This window comes from Zootoca vivipara, chromosome 5 (assembly GCF_963506605.1).
Source record: "Zootoca vivipara chromosome 5, rZooViv1.1, whole genome shotgun sequence".
In the NCBI taxonomy this organism is placed as follows: Eukaryota; Metazoa; Chordata; class Lepidosauria; order Squamata; family Lacertidae; genus Zootoca; species Zootoca vivipara.
In genome coordinates, this window is record NC_083280.1 from 36,858,371 (window position 1) to 36,884,822 (window position 26,452).

Sequence of the window (26,452 nt, forward strand, 5' to 3'; positions counted from 1 at the left end):
AGGAAGGTTGAAGAGTGCTAGCAATTCAGTAAGTATAGCAGAAGGCAGTCTACTACTAGAGTATGTAGTGTCACAATTTTTACTCTTAGGTGGTGCCCCCTTTTAAGAGTAGTGGTACAGTACTGCTATCTGGAATATCCACAATTGAATTATAAAATTACTGTAATTTTAAGCACTTGGTCCACAACTAAAAATACCCCTCTCAATACATGCATCATTATTAAGAGACCAACTTGACTGACTCTTAGTGCAGATCCAAGTTATCAAACCTAAGCATCCACAGCTGCCGCCTGCCATGAACCACTGTTGGCATTATTGGCAGCACCAGCAGCAGATATGCTCTGTACTTATATAATAATAATTTATTATCTTGCTAATTATGCTGTTTTAAATGTGCACCTTGTATTTGACTTCCTTTAATAATGTTTTCTTTTACTGTTTAAGATAATGTTGTTAACCTTGCGGAATGTAAATGTACATTCTGTAGTTTACCTCCTTTGTAAGGCTTTATTTTGAAATCTTTTAAGACAATATTTTAGTTTCCTGTTACTTATGTTGCTTTGAGTTTATACATTGTATTTGACTTTCTTCAGTATTGTTTTATTCTGGATTGTTTGATTTGGTGTTTTAATGTAGGTTGTAAACTGCTTTGAGATTTTTTTCTAAAAAATATAAATAGGTATGGAAATGAAAATAATATTAATATTAATAATAGTTTAATCTTTACTGCAAACTGTCAGCATTTCCAGAGGAGTTCTAGATTGCCTTAAATCAAGATTCCCATTTTGAAATGTATACTTTTTCTGAATAAGTATGCATGCCAATTGGATGCTATAACAGTGAAAACACTTGATAGCTCATAGTTCCCTGCCAGTTCCCTCCCTGCTTCTTTACACTCGCTTCATCATATTTTCTGATCTATCATAACTTCAATCTACTTTCTGTTCTCTCTTTCCCCCTTCTTTATTTTCTGCTTTGCGGTCTTTTATTATTTTGCCAGTTGTTGGTTTGGAGGGAGTTAGAATAGGGATTTATTGGGAATATTTACTTTTGTGGGTTGTATTATTTTTATCCTTCCTCCATTTGTTGTAATAATGAAGTGTCCAAATAAAAAATAGAAAATCCATAATAAAAATGTATCCTACAAAGTTGCAATATTGCTTCAGAAACCCTGTGTTCCTCTACTTAGCACTAATCACAATGCTGTGAATTGCCTTGCTTTTCATACAGCTAGCTAGGCTGAAGAGAAGCTATGAGAAACTCCTGAAGAAACAACTGAAAGAAGCAAGGAAATTACCCAGCAGGAGCCAAGAGGAGGACCAATCTGAAGTAAGCATCCTGACTAAGAAGTTAGAGGTAAGTGGATAAAATGCAGTCCTGGTCCGGATTTCATAAAATTCAGAGCTATGGAACTCAATGGGGCTTACTTCTGAGTAGATATGAATTGGCCTGTAGTTTCTTTTCTCTAGTGCTTTCTGAACAAATATGTTTTCAGCTTTTTTATATACAGTACATTTGCATGGTCTCTTTGGAATCTGATGTACAAGCACTGGCGAGCACAATATTCATCAGATTTCTGAGAATGTGTGGAAGAATAAGTGCTTTATTTTTGCTCAATATGCTTTCCCCATCTGTGGTTAAAGAGCACAACTGTACATTATACAGAAGCAAAAAACTAGCCTGAACCATGACAGGTTTAATAAAAATCAGTGGTTTCCTTTGAACATATTATTTTTAAACTGATTATTTAAACATTGAAATTGAATTTATTTTAAAGTAAAAATCTGATTTAAAACAAAGCTGAAGACCCTTGAACTCAAGGAATACTTATGAAATCACAAAAAAATTGAGATTTCATCTGAGCTTTTACCATGGGATTTATTGCTTAATGAGAGAATTGCAATTTCTCGAGGAGTAAGTTTGTCCATCCCTACTAATTATGTCAAAAGCAGTATTTAATGTACTCATGCTACACAGCCACATCCCACAGAGTGCTTACACAAGAACAAATAAATCATTCAGGGGATGTGTAGCATTTTTCCAGCTAAAATATATTTTACCTGGAACATTTGGAAAATGCTATATATTTGCAGTAGTGTAACAACTTGGAGGACAGTGTGACACAGGATATGATGGAATCAGTTTTTTTTTTAAAAAATGTTCATTATTTAGAAACCCCTTGAGAGATAATGATGTGTTCTGATAAACATAGTTGAATGTGTAATGACAGATCATTCAAAGACCTGGGGGATGCCTTCTTCCTCCTGTTGGCTGGAAGCATTTTGTAGTGTCTTCCAAGACCACCTTAATCTTCCTGTCACGATAAATTCAGTATTGTTTTTGAGATGCTGCATCTTTTTTCTGGGCCCATCATTATTGCCACAGTATACTCCATGCTTACAACCTATATGGTCTCTGTAGCATGGTCTCTGTGACAGACACTTTGAAAAACAAAACTCTTAAGAACTCTCAGATTTATAAATGTCTTTGTGTAACATATATGCAAGCAATAACTGGCATAAAAATATAATGGACTGGAAACCAAAATAAAACATTGTTCTTATGAATGGTTGTATTAGATTACAGTAAGACTGCAACATACATGGGGGTTACATTCTGGGGATCGCACCTAAAGCCAAAATTGTATATACAGTGGTACCTCTGGTTACAAACTTAATTCATTCTGGAGGTCCGTTCTTAAGCTGAAACCGTTCTTATCCTTTTGCTAATGGGGTGTTTGCAACCAGGAGCTGCTACTTCCGAATTAGTGGAGTTCGTAATCTGAAGCATTCGTAACCAGAGGTGTACCACTGCACTCAAAACACATTGGGTTCAGTGGCAGGTGAGATTTGCCAAAGTCTCACCCCCCTGATGCCCACCCCCTTTTTGTTTGTTTGTTTGTTTGTTTGTTTATTGCTTAAAGCTGAATGTGCATAAGTTAAATGCATGTACGTTGCAGGCTTACAGTACTTAATGAGGTTCTCGACTTGGATAAGGATAGGGGCAAAGTAGAAGATACTGGATTTGGATTAGTGGGTATTTTTCAACCAGATCAATAGTGATTACCAATTGTCTTTATAGGAGTTCCGCCAGAAATCTCTAGATTGGGAGAAGCAGCGCTTGCACTACCAGCAGCACGTGGCATCACTGGAAGCACAGCGGAAGGCTTTTGCTGAGCAGTCTGATCTCATTCAGGTAGAGTTAACGGATGAGGAGTTTGCCTTGGAAAGGACTTACTGGCACCAGTCTTTAGAGCCTTAGCACAATTTAGGTTACCAGTGTATGTACACAAAGCCAGGAAATAATCTGAAAACTGTACAGTGGCTGGAAGGCAAATGCCTATCTTTGCTGTCAAGTGCCAGCTGGAGAAAGGCCATAAGATGATTCTGGTTGGGTAATTGCACAGTGTGAAAGAATTGAAATACTATGTTGTTCAAAATTGTATAGATGCCAGACAACATGCCACCAGGTGTATGCAACCTGTTTAAATAATGTTGTTGTTTTTTTTAAAAAATGGTGCATTTCCTATGTGGCAGGGTAACCAATGTAGTGTTAATGCATAGCTGTGCTGTTTGTGTCTCTTGAAGCAAGCGTGCAGAGCCTCTGCTGTTTCTGAAAAATTAATCTGTTCATTGAGTTAGCGCCGCTGTGGCTTAGTTTAACTGACCAGGTACCAGCTGTGAATAAACTTGGTCTGACACAAAACACTGGAGCTGCTGATAAGAAGCTCTTGCTGGGAGCTTTGCACTTAATAGACTCCAGAGTTGCCATTGAGTAGAAGTTCTGCATGGCAGAAGTTGGCAGTGACAGGATTAAGGCTGACACTGATAGTGGCTTTGTGAAAGATGCTCACAGATGCGCTTGGACAAAGTGTAAGCCTTTTGAAGACAAATACCTTGCTGTAGCTGTGCCTGTGTTTTTGATGGCTTAGTCTATTGAAAGCAGATTTGTTTGGCGCCTTAGCTAGAATGTCATATCAGTGACAGGGCAGCAAAAAACAACAAGAAGTAGTAGTAGGATTTTGATTCTCAAAGCAGTCATAGGGCAGCATTCGGTGAAATAGTTGCAGATGCACCCAAGGATTACCACCAGTGCAATGGGACTCTCTCTTGCCACCAGCGCCATTCCCACATCTGTTCTTGAGGGTTGCGGGAACTTCTAGAACAGATCTAAGGGGATGCAGGAGGGAGGAGAGGGGAGAACATTCCATTGGCATAGGGGAAATCCTTGCACTGACAGAACCCTAGTCTATATTTAATATAGCCCAAATAATTTTTAACTGCAGGTATGCTATTGTCCTGTTGACACTGATTTGGGAATAAGTTGTATGAAAATCCATGTGACATACGCTTGAGGGTGAATAGGATTGCCTCCTTGGATGCTGATGATGTGGGTTTTCCAGGGGAAAAAATTCATTAATTCATACATAGGCCACCTTTATCTTCCAAGGAGCTCAATAACATGTTAATTGTACATGTTATATGAATATCAGAAAAGTTTTTTCTGAAAGCCAAGAATAGTTGACATCTGAAATACTTGATGACAGAAAATAATTAAAGTTCACTTAGAGTGGTTTATTACATTCACAGAGATTCAGAGCTTTAGTTGGAAATTATTTTGATAAGAATACTTGTAAATATTTTAAGAAGTGAAACTCAATTACATACACTTCCCTTACATTATTTAGATTTTAAAGTGGAAAAATGAAGGCACTGAAAAGCATTTTGTTAGTTTTAGCATGCTTGAAAAACTGTGTGCATAAATATTTCTAAGGGATTGTTGCCTAAAAAATAATTACTACTTTCATCTTAAATTTCGCTAGCTTTATATCCATTCCAGTTGACCAATTTGATTTATATTGTGAAACAATGCATTTCTAAAAGCAGAAAAAATACAATACTGGAAACTTTCACACCCTACATAAGTTGGTTGGATACCTTCATTTAAAAACAGTGCATGCCTAGGTTGCTTTAAAAATCTCAGTTTGAAAGCTTTCCTATGCAGTGGGGAAGCCATCCTGCACAAAAGGTTTTGTGTATTTATATCCCTTAACTTGTATGTATGTCTTACAGTACACATTATGTCTGCAGATTCCAAACATATGTTGGCCTTTATTCCCTTTATGAGTTATAGTGACCATCTAATAAGTGAAAAAGTGCTATATTTCTTTGGAAACTTTTGTTGCAGTTGGAGAAGTTGGACCTCTTGCTGCTCTTTTCTTCCAGAAGTGTTGTTGTGATCACTGCTACAAGTGGACAAAAATAGAACCAGGAATGGAGAGCTTAACAGAACAGTGCTCTCTGTGTTACAGGCTCAACTGTCCAGCCGGAAGCAAATGTTTGAGTCTGTGGAGCTGGCAAGCCAATCTGAAATCCATCACTTAACTAGCAAGTTGGAAAGGGCCAATGACACTATCTGTGCCAATGAACTGGAAGTGGAAAGGCTGAATATGAAAGTGGATGATTTAACTTCTAGCAATCAGAAAATTTTGGAGGAACATCAAAGAGTACTAGATGAGCTGAAAGTTTCCCGGAACTCACTGGAGGTCTGTGAGTGAATTGCTTGGAAGCAGGTTAATATACAGCTTGTAATGCTTGTGGGCTGGCAAGTCACTAATTAAATAGGCTTCCTCCCAGCTTTATCCTGAGCCTAATTGAGAAGCAATGTCTGATAGGGAAGGGATTGTTCCAAGTTGTCCTTCTCTTTAGGTATATGCACAAGCACAATAGCTTGCTTATTCTAATATCTTAATCCCATTTGTTGTATCTTTGCATTACTAATTTCCATCTTCACCTCTGAAGGTTCTACATGAAGAAAAGATGGAACTTAGGGCCACTCTGCTCTCTCTGGAAGACTTCATTAAGAACTTACAGGTGCAAAAAGAACAATTACAGAAGGAAGTGTCCAAACTAACTGAAACCTTGCAAAACAAAGAAGCTTTTGTCAGGTATGGTTCTTGGCATCAAAACGTACCCAAATTATGCCCTTTGTCTGAAACCTAGATATTCTCTAACTAGGAAAAGTATGTAGCACATTTTTTCCCAACCCAACTAAAGTTAGATAGTGATTAGTACTCAACATTTGCTAAAAACGTTATTTTTTAAAAAAGAAAAAGGAGACAGGATTATATCAGTCCACAACATGATTTAAGGTGGATTTTCTAAATGTTTCTTGGAGAGAGAAAGAGAAAGTAGATTTTATATTCTTAACTGACTGTCAATTAACTGTTGCCAGTTTGAGAGGCTTTCAATGAGGCATCAAAACATCCAGTGGAAGTTACCATAATATACCTCTCCCTTTTGAGAACTGCTGCAGTAGTTTAACAAATACACTTGCTAAATTTAATTGTTTGTTCTTGTAATAGTAAAGTAATGCGATGCTATGTCTCTGGTTTTTTATTCTCTACACCACTAATCCTACTTCTCTGAATTAAAAATAGCCACTGTAGTAAGTCCATGCATTTTGAATTACATTTTGTGAGGGTACACATTGGCTGCTTTTAGGATTTTGTATTACCGGCCAGTGAAATATGTGAAATTTCAGCCAGACCAAATGCATTTATTGAATGTCTTATTATTTGTTCCTTTTATTTCAAGGATCCACAAATTTTGACTGGCCTTGATAAGCAAGGGCACTTGTGTTTGACATAGACCCCATCTCATGTGGGGGGTGGGCTTTTGTCTCTTGGCAACATACTGAACTTGAGGTAATTGGACAACATTCAAAGCCTTGCACAAATGTGAGAATTAGCCTTCTCCCCTTCTCAGCTAGATGGTGTGGAAGGAGGCAAAGGCTTATCCCTGTTGCGTATCCTACTCACTAGGATGGAGTCAGTCACCAGATATTTGCCAGATCATCTCTGGCAAGCAGATATATGGACCTTTGCTTTATTGTATGACTCTAAAGTGTTTCATTTCCCCGCCAAAAAACCCTCTTGTTGGATGTTGGCTTTCATAAATTGAGCACTTTTCTTGGGCAGAAATTGTAAGGCAGATGATAATACTAGAATTGAGCCATACTCCCCATCATCTTTCCTTACTAATTAACACCTGGAACACCATTTTCAACTGTAAGATCCTTGTGACTGATAGTTACAACCTACTGAGAGTCCCTAAATTACTTCTCCAAGCTTTAAAAAGGCAGTAGTAACTAATTGACCTGCTTTTCTTGTAACACTAAGCCAAACCATTGCTGAAAACAAATGTGTGGTCTCCCAGAAAAGAGTGTGGCTGCTTCATTTGTTCTTCAGTCCTCATGCAAGGTGAACCATGAATTGAGTTAGTGTCTTGTCCAACCCAGGTTCTTGGTTTGTCTCCTTCAGACAAACCACAAGCTTTAACCAAGATTTGTTCTTGAATTACAGCTTGTGGTTTGTTTTGAGGAGACAAACCAAGAACCTTGATTCGGATGGTGCACTAAGCCAAACCATGGCCTATATCACAGCAGTAGCAGTACCAGTACCAGTGGGGAAGCAAAGTTGCCACAATCTCCCTTCTAGTTTGGTTTGGCTTAGCATTACATGTGAACTGGGGCATAGCTCTGCCTGGCCAGAGCTTAAGGTAAGTAACATACAAGGGCTGTGCTGTTCCCCTTTTCATTTGCAACACTGATGGTGAACATGATTATTTCTTCCACGATTATTTCATTGTTAATGCAGAGTTAAGGTACTACTTTCTATTTTAATAATATATTTAGCACTCCAGAAACAAGCATTGCAATATTCGTCTGTGTTGTGGGTCTGTTTGCACATCTAATAGAACTGGTGTGTCTGATTTAATTTGGATGTCGGAAGGCTACGGTCTTCAGGAACTCACATGTCTTCCTGTACAGGTCGCTGGAAGAGTGCCTGCAGAGCAGTGAAGGAGCCAATGGAATCTATCGTAGCAGGACAGAGTTGGACAACATACACTTGCAGCTAGATCATCCTGAAATTATTCATCTTGAGGGCAGGTAGATGATCAGAATTTTCTCCACCTTTACAAAAGGGTTTGAATTTAGAAGATACATTCTGCATCTTTACTGTATCAGAGGGCTCTAATGGTGGCTTAGAAATGTCTAAACTTTTTAGTAATTTATTTAGGGTTATATAAATAGAACATTCTTCCTTGGAGATGCCTGACTGTAATTTAAGACATTTTTATCTCATACAAAGGTCTAAGAATCATATATGCTTGCTACAGGTAATTGACTAAAATTGCAACTTTTCATCAACTGTTGAATTGTTGAGTGAACAACAAGCTACCAAGGAAAAGTTTCTGTAACTTGGATGTTGCTTAGTGGGATTTGTGCATCAGATAATTGCAAAATGGCTGCCACTCTCCTCTCTGTAGCGACTTGCTACAATATTTTAAAAGTCTTTTGTGTTTTGCTGTGCTTGTACCATTTTGGAATATAGCCTGGGTTCTGCAAATGCAAACCATGCCCCGCAGAGTGAATTGCTAAATGAGAAATGCCGGGAGTTGCAGCTGACAGAAGAGCACCTCTGCCAGGCCAAGGCTGAGATTAAAAAGGTGAGGGCCTTTTGTGCAAATAAAAGACGTGCAGTGATACATCATTTTAAAATAGGTTTGGGCACTGTAGGAATCAATGTTGTTTCTGAAAGCCCCATTATACCTAGTAAGCACCCTTGTTTTTAATGGTTACTTCTGACTGTTGTCTATCTGATGTCATCTGTGTATTAAGTTAAGAATTTTCTCTGATGTGGCTTGATGTTCATTTTAGGGATTTTTTTTGTCCACAAATTGGAACAAACTTTGCAACAATCAGCTTCTTCAGTTTCTTTGTCTTAAGTCCTTCCCTCAATTTTGTTTAATATTTCAGCCTGGTCCAATGGCTAGATCATTCATATAGAATGGAAAGCAATTTTTTTTTACTTTTCAGTTGTGTTCAGCATTAGTTTTTTTTAAAAAATGGTGCTTATGATTTGACTATTGGCACCTATCACCTTTTTTGATGACAAAAAAGTGGGTCCTTTACTCTTCTGACCTCTGCATTTTGGTAATATTTTAAAAAATATTTCTCTTATTTGCACTTTTGTGTGCAGTAGAAGCTCGGGAACAGACAGGGGGCAGCTGTGCATTGTTATAATGTGAATAATTCAGTTTGCCGGTCCACTTGTGGGTAATTTGCTAGTTTATCATTAATCCCCCAATTCAATGAAATACAACTGCCCTAAGAATGCAGGAGATCAATGTATACACTGAGGTCAGGCAGAACTAGTACACTGCATTAGTACTGAATGAATTATGAAACAGTGCTGCTCACTAGGATTAAGTAGTGAGCAACTGCAGGATGTTGTGCTTCCAGAGAGCTTAGTATGCTGAGATTTCTGATAATCAGTGAAATGTTAACTGCAAATTTCATATATGTTTCTGTTTAGCTGAAGGAGCAGCTATTCCACAAAGAACATAGTCACAACAGTGAGTTAGAAGGAATGAAGCAGGAGGTTGCTCAGCTAACACGGGAGCTTCACCAGCGTGACATCACAATTGCCTCATCAAATAGTTGTACTTTAAACTTGGAGCAGCAACTAAAAATGGAGATGGAAAAAGCAGAACGGAAGGCAGTGGAGCACAGGGTAAATAGGCCGTTATCCCTCAAAATGTTTTGATGTATAGCAATTAGAGCAGGAGGTTGCCAACCTTTATGGAGCAGTGGGCACATCTTGCATTTTGAAAGTGTGCTGTGGGCACCAGTCACAACATGCCTGCCATGGGAGGGGTGGCATAACAAAAAAATTGTGCAGTCATGGTGAAGCTTTTTCTATACAGTGGTACCTTGGTTTAAGTACACAATTGGTTCCGGAAGTCTGTACTTAACCTGAAGCGAACTTTCCCATTGAAAGTAATGGAAAGTGGATTAATCCATTCCAGACGGGTCCGCAGAGTACTCAACCTGAAGCGTACTTAACCCGAAGTATAAGTGTAATTGGTTCTGGAAGTCTGTACTTAACCTGAAGCGTACTTAACCTGAAGCGAACTTTCCTATTGAAAGTGCCGTATATTCTGGCGTATAAGACTGGGCGTATAAGACGACTCCCAACTTCTCCAGTTAAAATAGAGAGTTTGGGATGTACCCGCCATATAAGAAATACGACCCGGCATATAAGACGACCCCCGACTTTTGAGAAGATTTTCTTGGGTTAAAAAGTAGTCTTATACGAAGGAATATACAGTAATGGAAAGTGGATTAATCCGTTCCAGACGGGTCCGTGGAGTACTCAACCTGAAGCGTACTTAACCCAAGGTATGACTGTAATTGGTTCCGGAAGTCCGTACTTAACCTGAAGCGTACTTAACCTGAAGTGAACTTTCCCATTGAAAGTAATGGAAAGTGGATTAATCCGTTCCAGACGGGTCCGCAGAGTACTTAAATTGAAAGTACTCAAACCGAAGCGTACTTAAACTGAGGTATGACTGTAATTGTATTTCCATACTGGAAAAGGCTAAGCCTTTTCAGCACAGCTGCTAAAGGCACAAAAAGTCTGGTTTTCCCCAATACCTACCCCAACCCATATCCTAAAGTGCCTCATTAAACACATGTATACCATTGTACTATAAGTTAACTATGCAGTGAATTCTTAATGAGTCCCTAGTTTTTAGCTTCTCTGCAGGTAGGAGACATGCCTAAGCCTCTTTCATAAAGTTTTCACATTTGCATTTGGCAGAGGAGTAGAGATTATTTAATATTAGAAAAAATAATTTTTGGGCATACCTGATCCCAGATGAACCCACTGCAGGAAAGATGTAGCTTGGTTACTAGGGAAAAAGAAAAGGCAAACTATGGAAAGTCTGAGGTCTCAAAAATAACACAGAAGCAGAGAGATGCCACTAAAGGAGAGGAGAAAACAGCTGCTCTTTGGGATCCCAAGGATACCTGTTGCCTGGTGTCCAAACAATTTATTTATGAACCACAGCTTTCATGTGTTCATTGGCAAAAACCACTACCAGCTGGGAGTAGCCAGGCTGGCTAATTTCACAGAAATTTCATAGAAGCTGCCTGTACATTTCACTGTATAACTTTCTTTCTAAGATGGCTAGAAACTTATTTTTTTAAAAAGAAATATCAGAGTCTGGGGGCCCTGCCTGTGGGTCACTGATGAAGAAGGCTTTTGCAGGAATGATGGCACTCATGAGTGCCTGGTTGGTGAGCCCTGCATTAAAGGAAACAATATGTTGTGGGATGACTTTTCTTTGGTTGCATGTATGTTCCAGACCCTTTAGCTGTATTGGCACCACATTTTCAGAGTTAGTTATGACGGCTAGAAACTTGCTAATATTGCAACTCTCAGATTTGCACAAGTTTATGGGCTATATGGTTCCTCCATGTGAAATATACTAACAAAAAAAATGGTAACTTCTCCCCAACCGCCAACCGCCAACCTGTCACTTCAGGCTGTTTTGTCGCAGTTGGAATCTCTTAAGCAAGATAATCACCAGCTCTCAGAAATTCTTCAAAAGGTAAGTGTCTGGTGTGATGGGATGTGCTATTTGAAGTGTTGTGCACTTGTAGTCTCTCTAGAAAACACTTGGCTTTTGTGTGTGTTGTGCAGGAAAGTGCATCTTTCATATATTTATACAAAGCTTTGAAAGGTGATTTGATATTTTTATACTGAAGCTTGCAGGCTAAGTCACAGTGGGGTTTAAGTGAAATTGATGAGACTTCTGACTAAACATCCTAAGCGTTAGGATAGAAATATGGACAGATTGAACTACGGTATGTATATTTTATTTTCTGGGCCCACTAGGTGTCAGTGCAATGTAAGTGAAGGAGAGTATAAAATGAAACATTGCAATAAAAGTTGGCATTCAAAGCCTGATCACACAATGTTTTGATTGAACCCCTACACATAGTTATAGTAATTTGAAGCCCATCCACATTGTCACAGAAAAATAGTGCTGTCTCCTCAGTAATAAGAACACTGTTGCACATGATTTCCCCTGATGAATGTTGCTGAACTGGTGGAACTTGTTTTCTGCACATGGCTGCAGCAGCCAGAATTGTCTCATATTGGTAATTAAAGTGGGCATATCAGAGGGTAGTGTCATCTTGTGCCCCTCCCCACCCCACCTCATAATTTAAGCTCTCTGGAGAGAACAAGCATTTGAGAACAAAACATTGAAAATTGAATACTAGTGAAGATTTGTCCAGGGCATTTAATTTTAGTAGGTATTAAGAAGAATACAATTTTGTTTGTGTTTACAGTGGTACCTCGCAAGAAGAATTTAATTTGTTCCGCGAGTCAATTCGTTTTGCGAAAAATTCGTCTTGTGAATCGTGGTTTCCTATAGGAATGCATTGAAATTTCTTTTTTTGCCCATAGGAATGCATTAATTAAATTTCAATGCATTCCTATGGGAAACCGTGATTCGCAAGACGAATTTTTTGCAAAATGAATTTATCTTGCGAGTCACCATCAGATCGCAAGACACATTCGTCTTGCGAAAAATTAGTCTTGCAAGGTACCACTGTATAATCAAGTGAGATAATTTGGCTGTTCATACATTACACGTCGAACACACACACAGTCTCTTCTGTACCTTGTGAGACAACATGTGAGCCTTGGGCTTCCTTCCATCTCTTTCCCCACTTCTGTCATTATGGGGAGAAGTGAACCAAATTGATCCCGTGTTAGTTTGAACATGGGATCTCCCTAGACTTTGGGAAATCTCCTTATCCAGGTGTTCATTTTTACAACAGATAGGGTGAGCAGGGCAGCAGGTCATGAGTCCAATAGCCCTCCACATAGAGGGGAAGGAGTCATGTCCCTACAGCCTCCATGGAGAGGGAGGGGGCGGGTTCTGAGTTTGATTTTGTTTTTCAGTTTACAAATGTATTCATATTTTGAAATGAAATTAATCTAGATCACATGTTACAAAATCCATTTCAGTGTTTTGATGTGACAAGAGACAAATGGTAGGGAGCAGGTTTGATAATGTTCTGCGTCTCCACTTGAAAATACAGAACGAAATTTCACTTGAAAATCTTGAATGACATCTTAGCATTTGCAGATATGTTGCAGCTCTTGCAAGCTGATTAGAATAGGGAAGTGAAGGAGATGGGGTAGAGGCTGACTGAGTTAAATAATCTTACTAAGGGAAATTACTGAGCTAAAAACTTGATATTTTAAAAATGGATATGTTTGCTCGGTGTTGCTCAGCTGATGTCAGTTATGTGCTGATCTGTGTGTGCATGTGTGGTTGATTTTGTTGGTAATAGGATCTTGGACTCTAGAGGGGTCAGTCCCAGCTGGTTATTTAAGCTTTTCTCTGCAGTTGGCAAATACACTAATCACACAGTGGTTTCAAATGAATGGAGTGTCAGGAGGTTTTTTGTATATCCAGGTACAAGCAGGCATTCCCATTGGCTTTGGTGTTAGTGGTGAGCTATGCAGCTGGAACACATTTAATGTGACTGACGTTTAAGTGATCACAAATTGGTCTTGAAGTTCACACCCAATTGAGATGAATGAGGGAAGCTTGTACCTATGTAGGTTTGATTATTTTGGTCTTTCTAGATGTAGACTCATCCAGACAGCTGGTGATTGATTTACACTCTGAAGGGATTTTTTTCCTAGTAGAAGACTTGGAAAATTTACTTCTTAAATTTGCAATACAAAATCAAACTTTCTACGGAAAGCTGGGCTGGTGAACAAACACAACAGCGCTGACTAAAGCATTTTTGTCATTTTAAGGGAAAAAGTGCCCCCCTGGCAGAATTCCAGGAAAGTTATGCCAAAGCCCTAAATAAGGTGGAGTCTGAAAACCAGAAATTATTGAAAGAACTAGCAGAAACTAAAGCCAGCCTGGAAGCTTCATCCCGCAGGTCTCAGGGCAGATATGAGAATATCATGCAGCAGATGGAGCAGCAGATGACTGAGATAAAGAATGTGGAAAGCAGGTAAGATCTATGTGTTCAACAAGTTTTTCTCTTGTTCTGATGAATTGTTTACAATGGCAGAAATCCTAGTATAGCTCGACGATTATGGAGTTCTGCAGAAAGTCATCCTGCTGTTAACACCTTGAGGTCTCTGTGCACTGCATGTGTTTTCCACCTGGAACTGAAAACAGTTACCGTAGTTTGTTCTTGCATAATATTTGGAGCTGAGAAGAGCTGGTCTCTTATTGAGTGAACTTTCTCCTTTTTTAAAAATAATCCATGTTCAGGAGACTGCAAGAGCTGCAGTGTAAGCATGAAGAAGAAATGAGAGTACTTCAGGTTAAATTTGACAAGACTGTTCAGCACTATGAAGAAGAAATTAAAAAACTGCAGCATTTGTCAACCAGAAGAGTTTTTAGTACGGCTGATGGACTGTCACCCCAGATCAGCAGGAGCAACTCCATTGAATCCTTGTCCTGTGATCCCCTTCTGAGATCAGATTCCTTGCCACATGCAGACAATGAATTTACTTATGTCTTAGGGAAGAATGAGAAAGAACTTCTATCTTTGGTAAGCATGGAACGAAGTGTCACACCAAGTTATATGCAGAATCCGCGAGGGTGAGTGTGATGCCTTATGTAAAACCACTACCACAAATGTTTGATGTGTGTGTTACTCAGACAAGACAAATCCTATTTGAAAAAAGTCTTCCAAATGCCATAAAACCTCTGTTCAAATGAAGATTACAAGGATTCTGTAGTAGGACACCAGATGGCAGCAGCTTGCTGACAAGAGGCATAGAAAGGGGTGTCCCAAGTTCAACTGAATTGTTCCTTGTCTCCATACAGATCAAAGCGGATTCCACTGGCCCTTCTCAGTTGACTTGTTGTTGTTTAGCCGTTTAGTGTCCGATTCTTTGTGACCCCATGGACCAGAGCACGCCAGGCACTCCTGTCTTCCACTGTCTCCCGCTGTTAGGTCAACCTCATGTTAGTAGTTTCGAGAACACTGTTCAACCATCTCATCCTCTGTCGTCCCCTTCTCCTAGAGCCCTCAATCTTTCCCAGCATCAGGGCCTTTTCCAGGGAGTCTTTTCATCTCATGAGGTGGCCAAAGTATTGGAGCCTCAGCTTCAGGATCTGTCCTTCCAGGGAGCACTCAGGGCTGATTTCTTTAAGAATGGATAGGTTTGATCTTGTAGTCCATGGGACTCATCAGTTGACTTGCTGCTTATCAAACCCTGGGCTTAAGATTGGATGAAAACATGGGCAAACAGGGAGGGCTTGTTCATAGGACCTGCTTCTCCATCATTTCTTCCCAATTCCTTGTGCTTTCTTTGCTAGTGGTTTGCATGCACGCACATGACATGGTGAGATTGGCCAATGCTGCGCTAGCAGTGAGTTCGTTGCTGGCATGCTGCAATCCCTTCTGTGGACAATCAGCTCTTTATCATGCCTACCTCTCTCTTAGGAAAGCTGTAAACGACATTCATACCAATACATTCAAAGTACTGTGAATCCACTTTGAATAGTCACAACTTTTCCTAAAGAATCCTGGGAGTTATGGTTCGTTACAGGTTTTCAGAGTGATTTTACAATCAACCCCCCCTTCACAGGTAACTCTGGAAATTGTAGGTCTGTGAAGGGACTAGAGGTTTCCTAACAACTGTCACTACCCTTAACAAACTACATCTCCCAGAATTATGGGGGGCATCATGTCTGTTTATAATGTTTTGAAGGTGTGGTGTGATTGTGGCCTTAGACATTATAATGGTAGCTCTTGCAATGCAGAACTATGTGGAAGTGGACGCACTGAAGTGGGTGGAATAGGATTTGGTGCCTGCAATGTCTATTATTAAGAATACTGAAACATTGATATTAAGTTTTTCCTATAATATGAGCTATTGAGTTAAACCCTAAATGCACAACCAGTAGAAATGTGCAATGGGGGCTTTAGTACAGTAGCTTCAGAAAAGGCAGCACATGTCCTCTTACACTTAAACAATTTCTACTGGTTGTGCATTTAGGGTTTAACTCAACTAAGGACTTCTGCTTATGTAACAAGGCTTCCCCACCCCAATGACCCCAAAATTGCCTTGAGGGCACATGGGGGAACCCCCAGAACATGCGGAGGGAGGGGGGGTTCATTCTGTCTGACAAGCTGAAATACTTGCACAGACAGAATGATTGGAAGTGTGTGACATTGAATTCCACCCTATAGTTTTATTTTTGAAAGATGTGACTCCTTGACCATAGCTTGCTGAGGTATATTGAGAATCTTGAGGGGAGCATGAAAGGTTTACAGTTCAATCCTAACCTTGTTTAATCAGAAGTCAGCCCCATTTCCATGACTTGGAATCCTAAAAATATTTCAATTAACTTCAATGTTTTAAAGGCAAATAATAATTACTAGAGTTTTCAGTCATGATTTCTAATGCACAACTTCATCACGCTCAATCTAAACTCAATAGATGAAAGCTTAGGTATGTGTGTGCTTAAAGGCAAGCTATAGTGAAATCATGATGGTGTAAGCCAAATACTACATAATCCAACATTTTCACATTTTTCAGGGTTAAATATATACCAACAGTGCTGAGATGATGCTTTGCTTAGGGGATTTCTATCCATAGATGCAGTTAAATAGTAAAATGTAGCAATAGGCCAGAAATAATCTTCTGGTTGAGTCTTGTTCAACATATATGTTTTATTTTTAGAGCCCATTGCCTACGACAAACATTGGTGCGATTGCTGTCAAGTTCTTGGAGGAGGAGGAAGAAAGATCTCAACATATCTTAGAACGCTTAGATGCACATATTGAGGAGTTGAAAAAGGAGAGTGAAATGACAATACACCAGTTCAAACACAAAAAGTGACATTGCTTCAAGACCCAAGGATTGGAAAGCGGGCTTAATATAAGATGCATCAAGAAGGGGACCAAGGGAGCCTTCAGCAGCTAAAAAGGGGCTTTTCCCTGGTATTAGTGGTGGTGAAACCAAGGAAATGAAATTTGTCTGGAGCAAAGCATTTTGTCTGGTGGCAGTAATTACACTACTTTCTAGATGCCTTATTTAGTCCTGCTGCCCAAGAGTGTGCGGTGACTTTCAGGAGGGAATGATGTAGCTATCTTTTGTAAAGAAAATAAATTTATTTTATATGTATATATCCATGTGAATAAATAAAATGACAACTAACCCATCTTCTTCTTCTTATATCATTACAACCCATGTTGCTGACCCTTTTGGGAATTAGGTTACTTTTTGCTTCCAATTTTGCTTGATGTTTCTTCCATGAAATGTGTTATTCAAACGGTCTGAGAAACCAAGAAAAGGAATTGCTATTTTGCTTCCTTTCTAGTTTTCCTGTAGCATTGGAGTGCCCTGTACTTTGTGTTGCTATCATTTGCATACCAAACAGTACATAATGATGTGGTAGTGGTTCCATTGGGGATCTGTTTTATTACTATTTTTCTTTCATAGTTGAAGAGGACGAAATGCAGTGAAGTAGATACTCCATGAAAAGAGAGGGTGTTTTGGTGGAAGATAAGTTGGTACAGAAGGTGAAGTTCAATGTAAGTAATAAACACCTATACATGAAATCCATTTTACTTAAACAACAGCTGCCTTATGAAGTACTAAGCAGCTGCTCACAGCCATAAGAGCAAATTTAGAAGGCTGGTCAATCTGCCAGACAGCTATTAAAAAGTTGTTTTAGCTTAAACAAGAAATGTGTATCTTTAAAAATGTGTCCTTGAGCAGAAACCAAGATCTCAAGCATTAGGCTTCCATTCCTACCCCAATTAATCCTTTCTGCCTATTGGCCTTTGATAATCCAATCTGAATTACTAAAATGAATTACTAGATTTAAAATATTTTCAGTGAAATATGAAAATGGTGGAGATATTCAGCCTTGCCCCCTGAATCCTTAGAATAATCCATGTGTTCATTTAAATTCTAAATCTCTTCCTTTTCCTTTTTGAAGGCTTCTGTTCATCTGCATGTAGTCTATACCTTTCATTTATTGTTTCTTCTATAGGTCAGTGAAACCCCTGTATGTGACCAGTACCTCCCCTTTTCAATAAAATATATTTTTAGAGGTTTTAATTTGAATTTGCTCCCATATACATGATGGTATTAATGCTAATTATCCTTTGCTGAATGGATGATCTTGAGAATATGTTATCTTGAGAAAGTGGAGGACACCTGTATTTCTAGATGCAGAAAGGTTTGTTGCCAAGCTGAGGATGCTACTGCTGCTAGAAGCCTCGCCATAATTAACAACCTTCTAGATCTTGATTTAGGAGAATCCCTGTTCTGCAAGAGCATCTTTTTGATGTTTGCCTCCATCATAAATGTACATCACCAACCTCTTTCCAGTGTGCTAACTCCTGTGTTTTGCTTGCTGTGTTTGATTTTTATGGCTTCATGTCATTCTTCGTCAACACCTCTCACAGCAGCTTGACACTGATAGACAATATGAAATCAAATGTGGCATGAAGACAGACTTTTTTTAAAAAAAAATTATGTTGTTTTGTAGGAATGGTGAACAGTTCTTGTCAAAGCACACAGAGAATTTTTTTTATTTTGTTAAAAAGTGGTTGGGTGGTTGCCCCAGCAAAGTGAGTATACACTATCATTTCTTGTGTAAGAGCCCTGGTGTTAAGATTTTGAGTAGAGGAACTGAAAGTACAGGAAACAGCTGCTCGAAGCAAGAAGCACATGCTACAGATTTACTCCTTGGAAGTCATAAGTCAGACAGGGAGACCTTGTAATTTTGTCCTTCATATTGAGCAAGGAACTTCTGCCATACATGAGGAACCTGACATGTACATTGGGATTTATTTTCCCTGCACATAGAGATGACTTCTATGGGAGTGGCCAGCAAACTAAGTTTTGGATCCCTGAAAATGTGAACACTGTAGTTATTAATCCATTCTAGATGCAGTTTCAGAGATGTGATTTATTTTTGTGAAACTTAAAGTACAAAAATAATCACTTAGTAACAAATATGACAGGGACACAGGTGGCACTGTGGGTTAAACCACAGAGCCTAGGGCTTGCTGATCAGCAGGTCGGCAGCTCGAATCCCTGCGACGGGGTGAGCTCCCATTGCTCGGACCCAACTCCTGCCCACCTAGCAGTTCGAAAGCATGTCAAAGTGCAAGTAGATAAATAGATCTAGTGGGAAGGTAAACGGCGTTTCCATGTGCTGTTCTGGTTCGCCAGAAGCGGCTTTGTCATGCTGGCCACATGACCTGGAAGCTCTCTGCCAATAATGCGAGATGAGCGCCGCAACCCCAGAGTCGGTCACAACTGGACCTAATGGTCAGGGGTCCCTTTACCTTTAACAAATATGACAGCCTTTAAAATGGACTGCTACTGAATGAGAATAACAACAATTCTTCAAATTCTGTGACTTGAAGATCAAAATTTTCCCAGTGTGAGTGTTGGTCAGTAGAGTTCAGCAACTGTGGCTTTCTATGATCTCCTGTTTGACAGTTTGCTCTCTGAACCAGGGAGAACTCTGACTGGCTTGCAGGTTCTGCAGTGCATAAGGCTATTGTATCATGTTTGACAGAGTTGGCGTCAAACCAGTGTTGATGTTTCCCCAAAGGCCATTCATTTCCTACTGTATGATGATCTTTAAGTTGACCTCCAGCAATGCAGAGGGTAGAAAATAAAGTGTAGCAATGGGTGCTCCAGATTGTGCAGTGCTGTGGAGAACATTATCAATGGAAAGAAAAGAAGATGCTTCTTAAAAATTTGAAATGCATGGTGTACCTTGGGATATAAAATATGCCTTGTTGCAGCCATATTTTTTCCCTACCTTGCTAAATCTTCAAGGACGTTGTGCATGCCGCCATCGAGTTCAGTATAATTCCCTTCGTGACATTCATAATTGGGCAAAGACGAGAACACCTTAACATTCTCTTGTCAATATATCTAGCATCTTAACATTGCTCAGTCACTTCTGAAAAACTATGGGGCATCTCTATGTTGTATAGAGCAAAAGTAGTGTATTTGGTGAGAAGTATCTTCGGTGGCTCACCCCTCCCACCTCCATTCTGATTCAACACAAATTGCTTTAAATCAAAACTAATTTGGGTGTGTCAAAAAATTTCTGGAAGCAGAGGTACAAAAATGTTCTGTGCCACTTCACTTGTGTTGCTTCATGTAACAGAGTTGGTTACTGTGTTTTTTTAATTCAAGGGAAACACTGGTTCATTCTTGGAAAGAGTTGTAATAACAGAGGTGCCAAGAACCTGAGACAGTGCTGTACTTTGGCAGGGCAAACTGTTAGTCCCAAAATGGACAGCAATCTGAGACGAGCAAATTGCACAAGGAGGTTGGTATTCCTGCTTGTTGCTTCCCCGTGCATATAGAGTACAGAAAATGCTAGAAAGGACTGATGAGTTAAGGGCAAAGAAAAAATTATATTAGGAGTTATGTGTAGTTTGTGGACTACATCATCAAAAACTCTCTTGAGTGGGCTTAATATGTGTTGAGACTGTAAATATGCATGTTTTGGAGGTGGAGGAAGGTTGTTTATCCTGGAGGGTGATGACAAAGCTAGTGCAGACTTCTGAGGCACTTTTATCTGTGGCTGCAGGGTTTCCATGCATTCATCTATGCCTTGAGAATGTTGAACATCCCTTTGGAATAATCAGTTGGCCTTAACAGTTTTATAATTAATGAAGCTGGAGGGGAGTTTTTTCTTTGAACTGAGCCTTTTAATAACACCAAAGAGTTTCCTTTTTGCTTGCAAGGCTGAGCCAGATGTTCGCCTTCTACTTTACATATTTTTTTTTTAAAAAAACTGAGAATCAATGTGTATTATATTAGTAGGTTTAATTGGTAATCCTCAGTAAAAGAGTTCAGAGAAAGTTTAAGGATTATGCTTTGGCTGGTGTTCAGTATTATCTGCCTTCACATCAGATATAGAAGATTGCATCCAGCAGCTGAGCTTGCTTGTCCTTTAACTTCCTTAGAGGCAGCCCTGCACCAAATACCATTTTTTTGTGTGCTCTGTAAGATCTAGTTTATAGCCCAGAGCAGGGCCTTTTAGTATTGGAGTCCTGTGAAATTGTTTTCCCTGGGAGGCTTAACTGAGCCCTGCAGTGTAAGCCTCCAGAAAGCAATGCAGGGCTTTCTCTTTTCCGAGAAATTTCTAATGATCCATTAGTGATGTGAAAGTGTAGAATAAAACAATGATAAGAGTGTTCAAAGTCTTTGTAATCCTCCTAGCTATGTTCGGTAGGCTGGTATTGTTTCCAAATATAGAAAAAGAGAAGGGTTTGTTAAATTCACCTAATCAGTCTATGGCAGATGCAAGATTTCGATCAACTGCTTCCTGATTTACAGCACAGAAGCCCAGTTACTATATGCATTTCGGGGGTAGCTAACATGGTGCCTTCCAGACATCTGGGTTAAGAGACTTTTCTTCTTCTGTTTTTAGAATCTGTGGATGAAGCTGAATACTGCAGTAGGTTCAAGACAGACAGAAGGAACCCTTCTCAAACTTACTTACCTAGGCCATATTATAATTTTGAGGTAGCAACAGACAATTGGGGTAGCAGCAATTGTCACTCATTTGTTGGCAGATGTTATCTGTATGGCTGACACAATAACGCTCCAACTCACCTCTAAAGGAACTTTAATTCATTGGATCCTCTAAAATAATATGGCTAACACAATGGCTGCATGTAATGTGATTGTACAATATTACAAAAATAACACAGGAGCCTATTGGAAAGTTATGAGTCATGAGAGTGCCAAAATGTTCCTCTTACGTTTTTAGCTTTCCCTTTTCCTTTATGATTATTATTATTTTGCTAAGTGAGTGCTCCTCTCCTTTAGAGACCCTACAAAGCTCATCTTGCAATGTTCCCTTAATTATATATGTGGTCTGTCATGCTTGCACCACTATGTGCTTCATCACTCTTCAGAGTCTGTAAGAATATTGCATCCACAGTCTTTCTCTGGCTTCTTCCAGTGTGTACTACAATTTAAAGTGTGGTGGGTAGGAAGTTGTTTGAACGGGAGCATAGCTATCTTCCCTTCTGCTTCCCCAAAGCTGAATAACGGATTGGGTAGTATTAGCACCTTCATTCAAGCTGCTGTGGGGAAGATGCAATTGGGACACATGCCACTTGACCATCTATATTAGTCCTTAAACTGTTGTCTATTAGTGTGAACCAAGTCACAACAGGAAGAATTACTCATTTGACACAGGGTATATATATTCCTTCAGGTATATTATATTCCTACAAAAACTGGTAAAACAAAACTTTTAAAGGCATTTGGAAAAAATGAATTGCTGATATTTTTTGGTTTAGGCGAGGAATCCATACGGTTCAATGAATATATGAAATTTGTAATAAAAAATTAATGTTACAGCACTGAGAAACCTCCAGGGCTATCCAGTCAGCTCCCTGAATTCTGATTAGATATAAGGATTTTTTAAAAAGCAAATTGCAGTCTATTGATCATATAGAAGATTAGACAGATTATAACTTGTGTTAAAATAAATTCATTTTCTGACTTAAACCACAGATCTTTGCTGTTATACTAAACTATCCATGTTTGACCAAAAGGGTTCACGTGTTTATATAGAAACTAACTTTTATCAATGATACCTTTGTGTTCATGTTTCATTCTGTGCAGGTCATCAAGATTGTCTTTGGTTATCCCACTGTGTTTCACACTTGGTGAATTGCTATTTCCTAGAATCAGCAGCACAATCTATTTTTATTCATAAGGTAGCAAATTAGTTAAGAATTAAATTGCCCTTTTGTTCACACACATGTTCCTTACCATGTCATTTACAAAGCACCACAGCCCAATGAGATAAAAACTAGTATTTAATTGCTTTTAAGATCTGGTGTAAAAACTTGTTTTCGCAGTATCATTTATTTTTGTAAGACAATGAAGTGCACACAAGAAAGCTTCCATTTGGATTATAATCTTGCACCAATATGTGTTTTGATGAGATTCTGCAGCTACTCTCACATTGATGCTCAAAAGTTTGTGGTCCTTCTCTCTTCCCGGCCCACAATGAGTTAGAGAATGCCCCTTTGTTGTCCATAACATAGTTGTTGAATGTAAGCCATTCAGAAATCAGCAGTTGCATCCTAAAATGGAGTTGGACTAGGTGGGGAAATGTGCAAAATGTACTAGGCCCGTAGCACAGGAATAATCTATAATTGAAATTATGCATATGGGAAGTATGACTTTACACTGGTAAAGAAACTATATATTTCCTACAAATGCCACTCATTGGGTAATACCATTCAGGAAGTTTTGATCAAGTTGTATTGTTTTGTTGGTGCTTCAGAGAGGGGTGAGCACTATTCCCCAATGTTAAGGGAGCCTTAAGGAATTACTCGAGAGCGGTATGAGCTGTGATATATCAGATCTTGCTGCACATGTGGACAGATAAGAGTAGGAGTGGCCTACTGTGCCTCTACTTCATATTTCAAGATGTGAGAGTAGTACTTGTGATTGGCATTTTCCAGCACCATCACATAGACCTCTGTGCAGCCTGATGTGCTGCAAGATCCCTCCCAGTAGCCATCCTTGCTTAAAGACAAGGGGCAGATTTTTTCACATTGAACAAATGCCTTGGCAATGCTATGAAGCTTGAGTTTAAACTTAATGTTGCGGTCAGCAGGGACCAACCCAGCTAGCGGCTCCACTAGCTCATATCCCTCCACCCACTTGCTATAAGTCTGGGGGAACACTGGCCATTTCACCTTGGTGTTTGGGCAACAGATGAGGTAGTTGAAGACATAGTTATAATTTCCAGGATCAGACTTCTTTTTCGCAAAGATTTTAAAAGCAAAGTTCCCTGCATGAGGAAGATGGATCTTAAAGTCTACCTGGTTTCCTTGGCAAGTTTGCAAGATGTGCCGTCTTGTTGTATCCTCGCTGAGGCTTACGTTGCCCGAATGCAGGGAAGCTAAAACACTCAAGTCCTTACTAAGGATGAAGCTGAGATCGTAGCGACCGTCACTGGTATGAATGATTGGGCCTTTTTGTGAGGGCTTGAGGAATCCTTGTCTCTCTGAGAACCAGCTGGGCCCAACAGGTTGATGAAGTTCCTTTGGAAAGCAGACGTTCCTGTCTACAGAGCTACACTCTAATGTATATTCTATCACACAGTTGTAGACTTCATCTGAGCCCTTGGATGGTTTGGCATAGATCTGTAGCTTATGGGTCCCCGTCTTCTGTGGGTAGAGCTCCAGATTCATCCCATTCCTCTTCAGAGTCATCAAGCTATATTCCTTTGCCCCTTTCAGTTCAAACATGAACAGCATCGGCAAACGAGTCTCCACAGCTACTACTACTTTCCCATTTACTGTGAAATGCAAATAAAGGAGGCTGGTTAGAATGTTTCCTACTATTTACTCAAAAATACAAATCAATAAAAAAAAAGCTCTGAAGAAAATGACCTGGAGAATGGAACCGACTGCTGTATTGTCAATCATTTTGGCAGTGAAAGGGAGAATATTATGGTTGGCTGGTTGGAATTTGACAAGCGTCTGTCAAGTCCAAATTCAGAATAAATAACAAGAGGGTTAAGGGCGGAAAGCCTTCATTTTCGGGTACTTGTTTGCTTCTGTTACAAATGCAGTAGACTTGCTCATCATTCTTGGAAAAGATGAAAGCACTGATGTCTTTCAGTTACAGCTCAAACTGCCTGCACTTTTGACTACAACCCCTTAGAAACTTGTCAGTTTCAGAGAAGGCTGAGAGAGTTCAAAAGACAGGATTTCAAAATGAAATTACTCATTCCATGGTTAGGTTCTGAATGACACCATGGGGAGCTTCTGAAACTCAAGAGTGCTAACTTGCACCCACATAAGGCTCTGAGCCTCAGCCCCACATTTTCTGAAACTTTCCCCTTCACTTCAGGCTGGAATATAAATATTCTTGGGGCACATGCAATAGCACTTTGTATTTTACACCGATTGGTATCCCAAGGGTAATAGTGATTATGACCAAAAAAAGGCTGCAGAACTTTGAACCCCATGCTTCAGTCCCACAGAGCTAATCTTTTAAAAGTAATCCAGCAGCCTAAATCCTAACCTTTGCTAGTTTTATCCTCTCTTTTTTTAGCCCCCTACGAAAAGCTGGAACAGTTCCTTATAATAAGATCGGCATGGGGCAAGGACACTTATCACTGTACCTGTTTGAATAATTGGTGTTTCTGGGTGGGCTGCCAGCAATCCCATCATGTAAAAGTCACTCTTATATAACATGTTGCTCTCAAACTGTTTCAATGTCACAGCTGGTTTGAGGAGCTGCCAATTGCTGTTGTCTGGGAAATGATTATTAATAAATAGGGCGGGGTGGGTGAGGAAATAAAATTCGTTGTATCTGGAACAAGAAAGTAGAGGTCAATACATCACTGGCCACCAGGTGCTCTTAGCTTTCTGCCTTGTACTGAATCTTAACTATGGCTGCAGTTCTAAATAGGTTTATCAATGGGGGTTTCCTTTCAACACTACAGTACATAAATTAGGACTGGAATGATGGTAGGAAACAAAACTGAGCTCTAGGAGGCAAAATGAAGAGAAGAGATGTGTAGATTTGGGGCTGGACTGATTTGGCTGAGAATACAGTAGAACAGAGGGTGCAGTCAAATGAGGCTGCCTGTTATAGTGTAATTTATCAATGGCCCAGTTTGGTTATAATGCTCCTGGCTTAATAATGCATAGTTTATGCACTGACTTCCTCATATTAGTCCTGTTTAAAGTTGAGTTGCTAGTTATGTTAGTGAAAAACTAATGTTAGAATACTAACCAGGATCTTAAACCATAGTATGGTCCTGGATAGTAAAATGACATTAAATGATGAGTGTGTTTTTAACTTTTACAATTTTTGCAAATACAATAAAAAGAAACATTGTCAGCTCATCTGAACAATAAAAATAATCATACATACACATATGCAATCCATGTTTCCAAAAAGATATCCAAATAAGATTTCATATATAACAGGAATTCTATTTTAAAGATCAGAAAGGATGTGCTAAAGCTAAAAGTTTGTTCCTAACTCAATAAACTATAGTTTGTTAAAGGTAGCTAAATTGCATTATCCAGTCATTCTGCTTCAGCAAGACAAAGACAGGATTATGCAAAGCACTGAAATCTCCCTCCTCCCCAGCTTCTTGGATTTCCCTATAGAGTGGTACCTCGAGTTACAAATGCATCAGGTTACAAACACTTCAGGTTACAAACTCTGCTAACCTGGAAGAGTTACCTCAAGTTGAGAATTTTGCCCCAGGATGAGAATGGAAATCGTGTGCCAGTGGCGTAGCGATTAGCAAAGGCCCCATTAGCAAAAGCACTCCTAGTTAAGAACAGTTTCAGGTTAAGAACGAACCTCCGGAACCAATTAAGTTCATAACTAGAGGTACCACTGTATGTTCTCTGCATGCACTTTCAAGCCTCAGTTTGCAGGTTTAAGGGATAAAAACTTAATTTTAAAAAGGAAGGCTGGATTGGAGTTTTAAGAATGCTGAATTCTGCTCCCAAGCATGTGGGCAAATCAGGCATTTTGAAAGACAGCAATAAG

At 39.4% G+C, this 26,452-nt stretch overlaps 2 protein-coding genes across 13 annotated transcripts in view; one reads left to right on the forward strand and one right to left on the reverse strand.

Annotated features, from left to right (window-relative positions):
- Positions 1 to 26,452, forward strand: part of CEP63 (centrosomal protein 63) — a 128,304-nt gene that overhangs the window by 7,703 nt on the left and 94,149 nt on the right. For 5 of the 12 annotated variants that reach the window (XM_035132757.2, XM_060274593.1, XM_035132756.2 and 2 more), the window contains 11 exons: positions 1,231 to 1,356; positions 3,082 to 3,195; positions 5,312 to 5,545; positions 5,802 to 5,947; positions 7,831 to 7,950; positions 8,396 to 8,510; positions 9,380 to 9,577; positions 11,394 to 11,459; positions 13,694 to 13,899; positions 14,166 to 14,448; positions 16,592 to 23,314. In XM_035132757.2, the coding sequence (XP_034988648.2) occupies positions 1,231 to 1,356; positions 3,082 to 3,195; positions 5,312 to 5,545; positions 5,802 to 5,947; positions 7,831 to 7,950; positions 8,396 to 8,510; positions 9,380 to 9,577; positions 11,394 to 11,459; positions 13,694 to 13,899; positions 14,166 to 14,448; positions 16,592 to 16,750 (1,767 nt within the window). In that variant the 3' untranslated portion in view covers positions 16,751 to 23,314. Of the gene's footprint in view, positions 1 to 1,230; positions 1,357 to 3,081; positions 3,196 to 5,311; positions 5,546 to 5,801; positions 5,948 to 7,830; positions 7,951 to 8,395; positions 8,511 to 9,379; positions 9,578 to 11,393; positions 11,460 to 13,693; positions 13,900 to 14,165; positions 14,449 to 16,591; positions 23,315 to 26,452 lie in introns of those variants that run through there. The other 7 variants (XR_009557591.1, XR_004693650.2, XR_004693653.2 and 4 more) reach the window with 7 other exon arrangements.
- The window catches only part of KY (kyphoscoliosis peptidase), a 30,612-nt gene continuing 27,455 nt past the window's right edge, over positions 23,296 to 26,452 (reverse strand). The window contains exons 9-10 of the mRNA XM_035132768.2: positions 25,062 to 25,252; positions 23,296 to 24,230 (exon numbers count right to left, since the gene is read on the reverse strand). Coding sequence (XP_034988659.1) covers positions 23,326 to 24,230; positions 25,062 to 25,252 — 1,096 coding nt within the window. The 3' untranslated portion in view covers positions 23,296 to 23,325. The remainder of the gene's footprint in view (positions 24,231 to 25,061; positions 25,253 to 26,452) is intronic.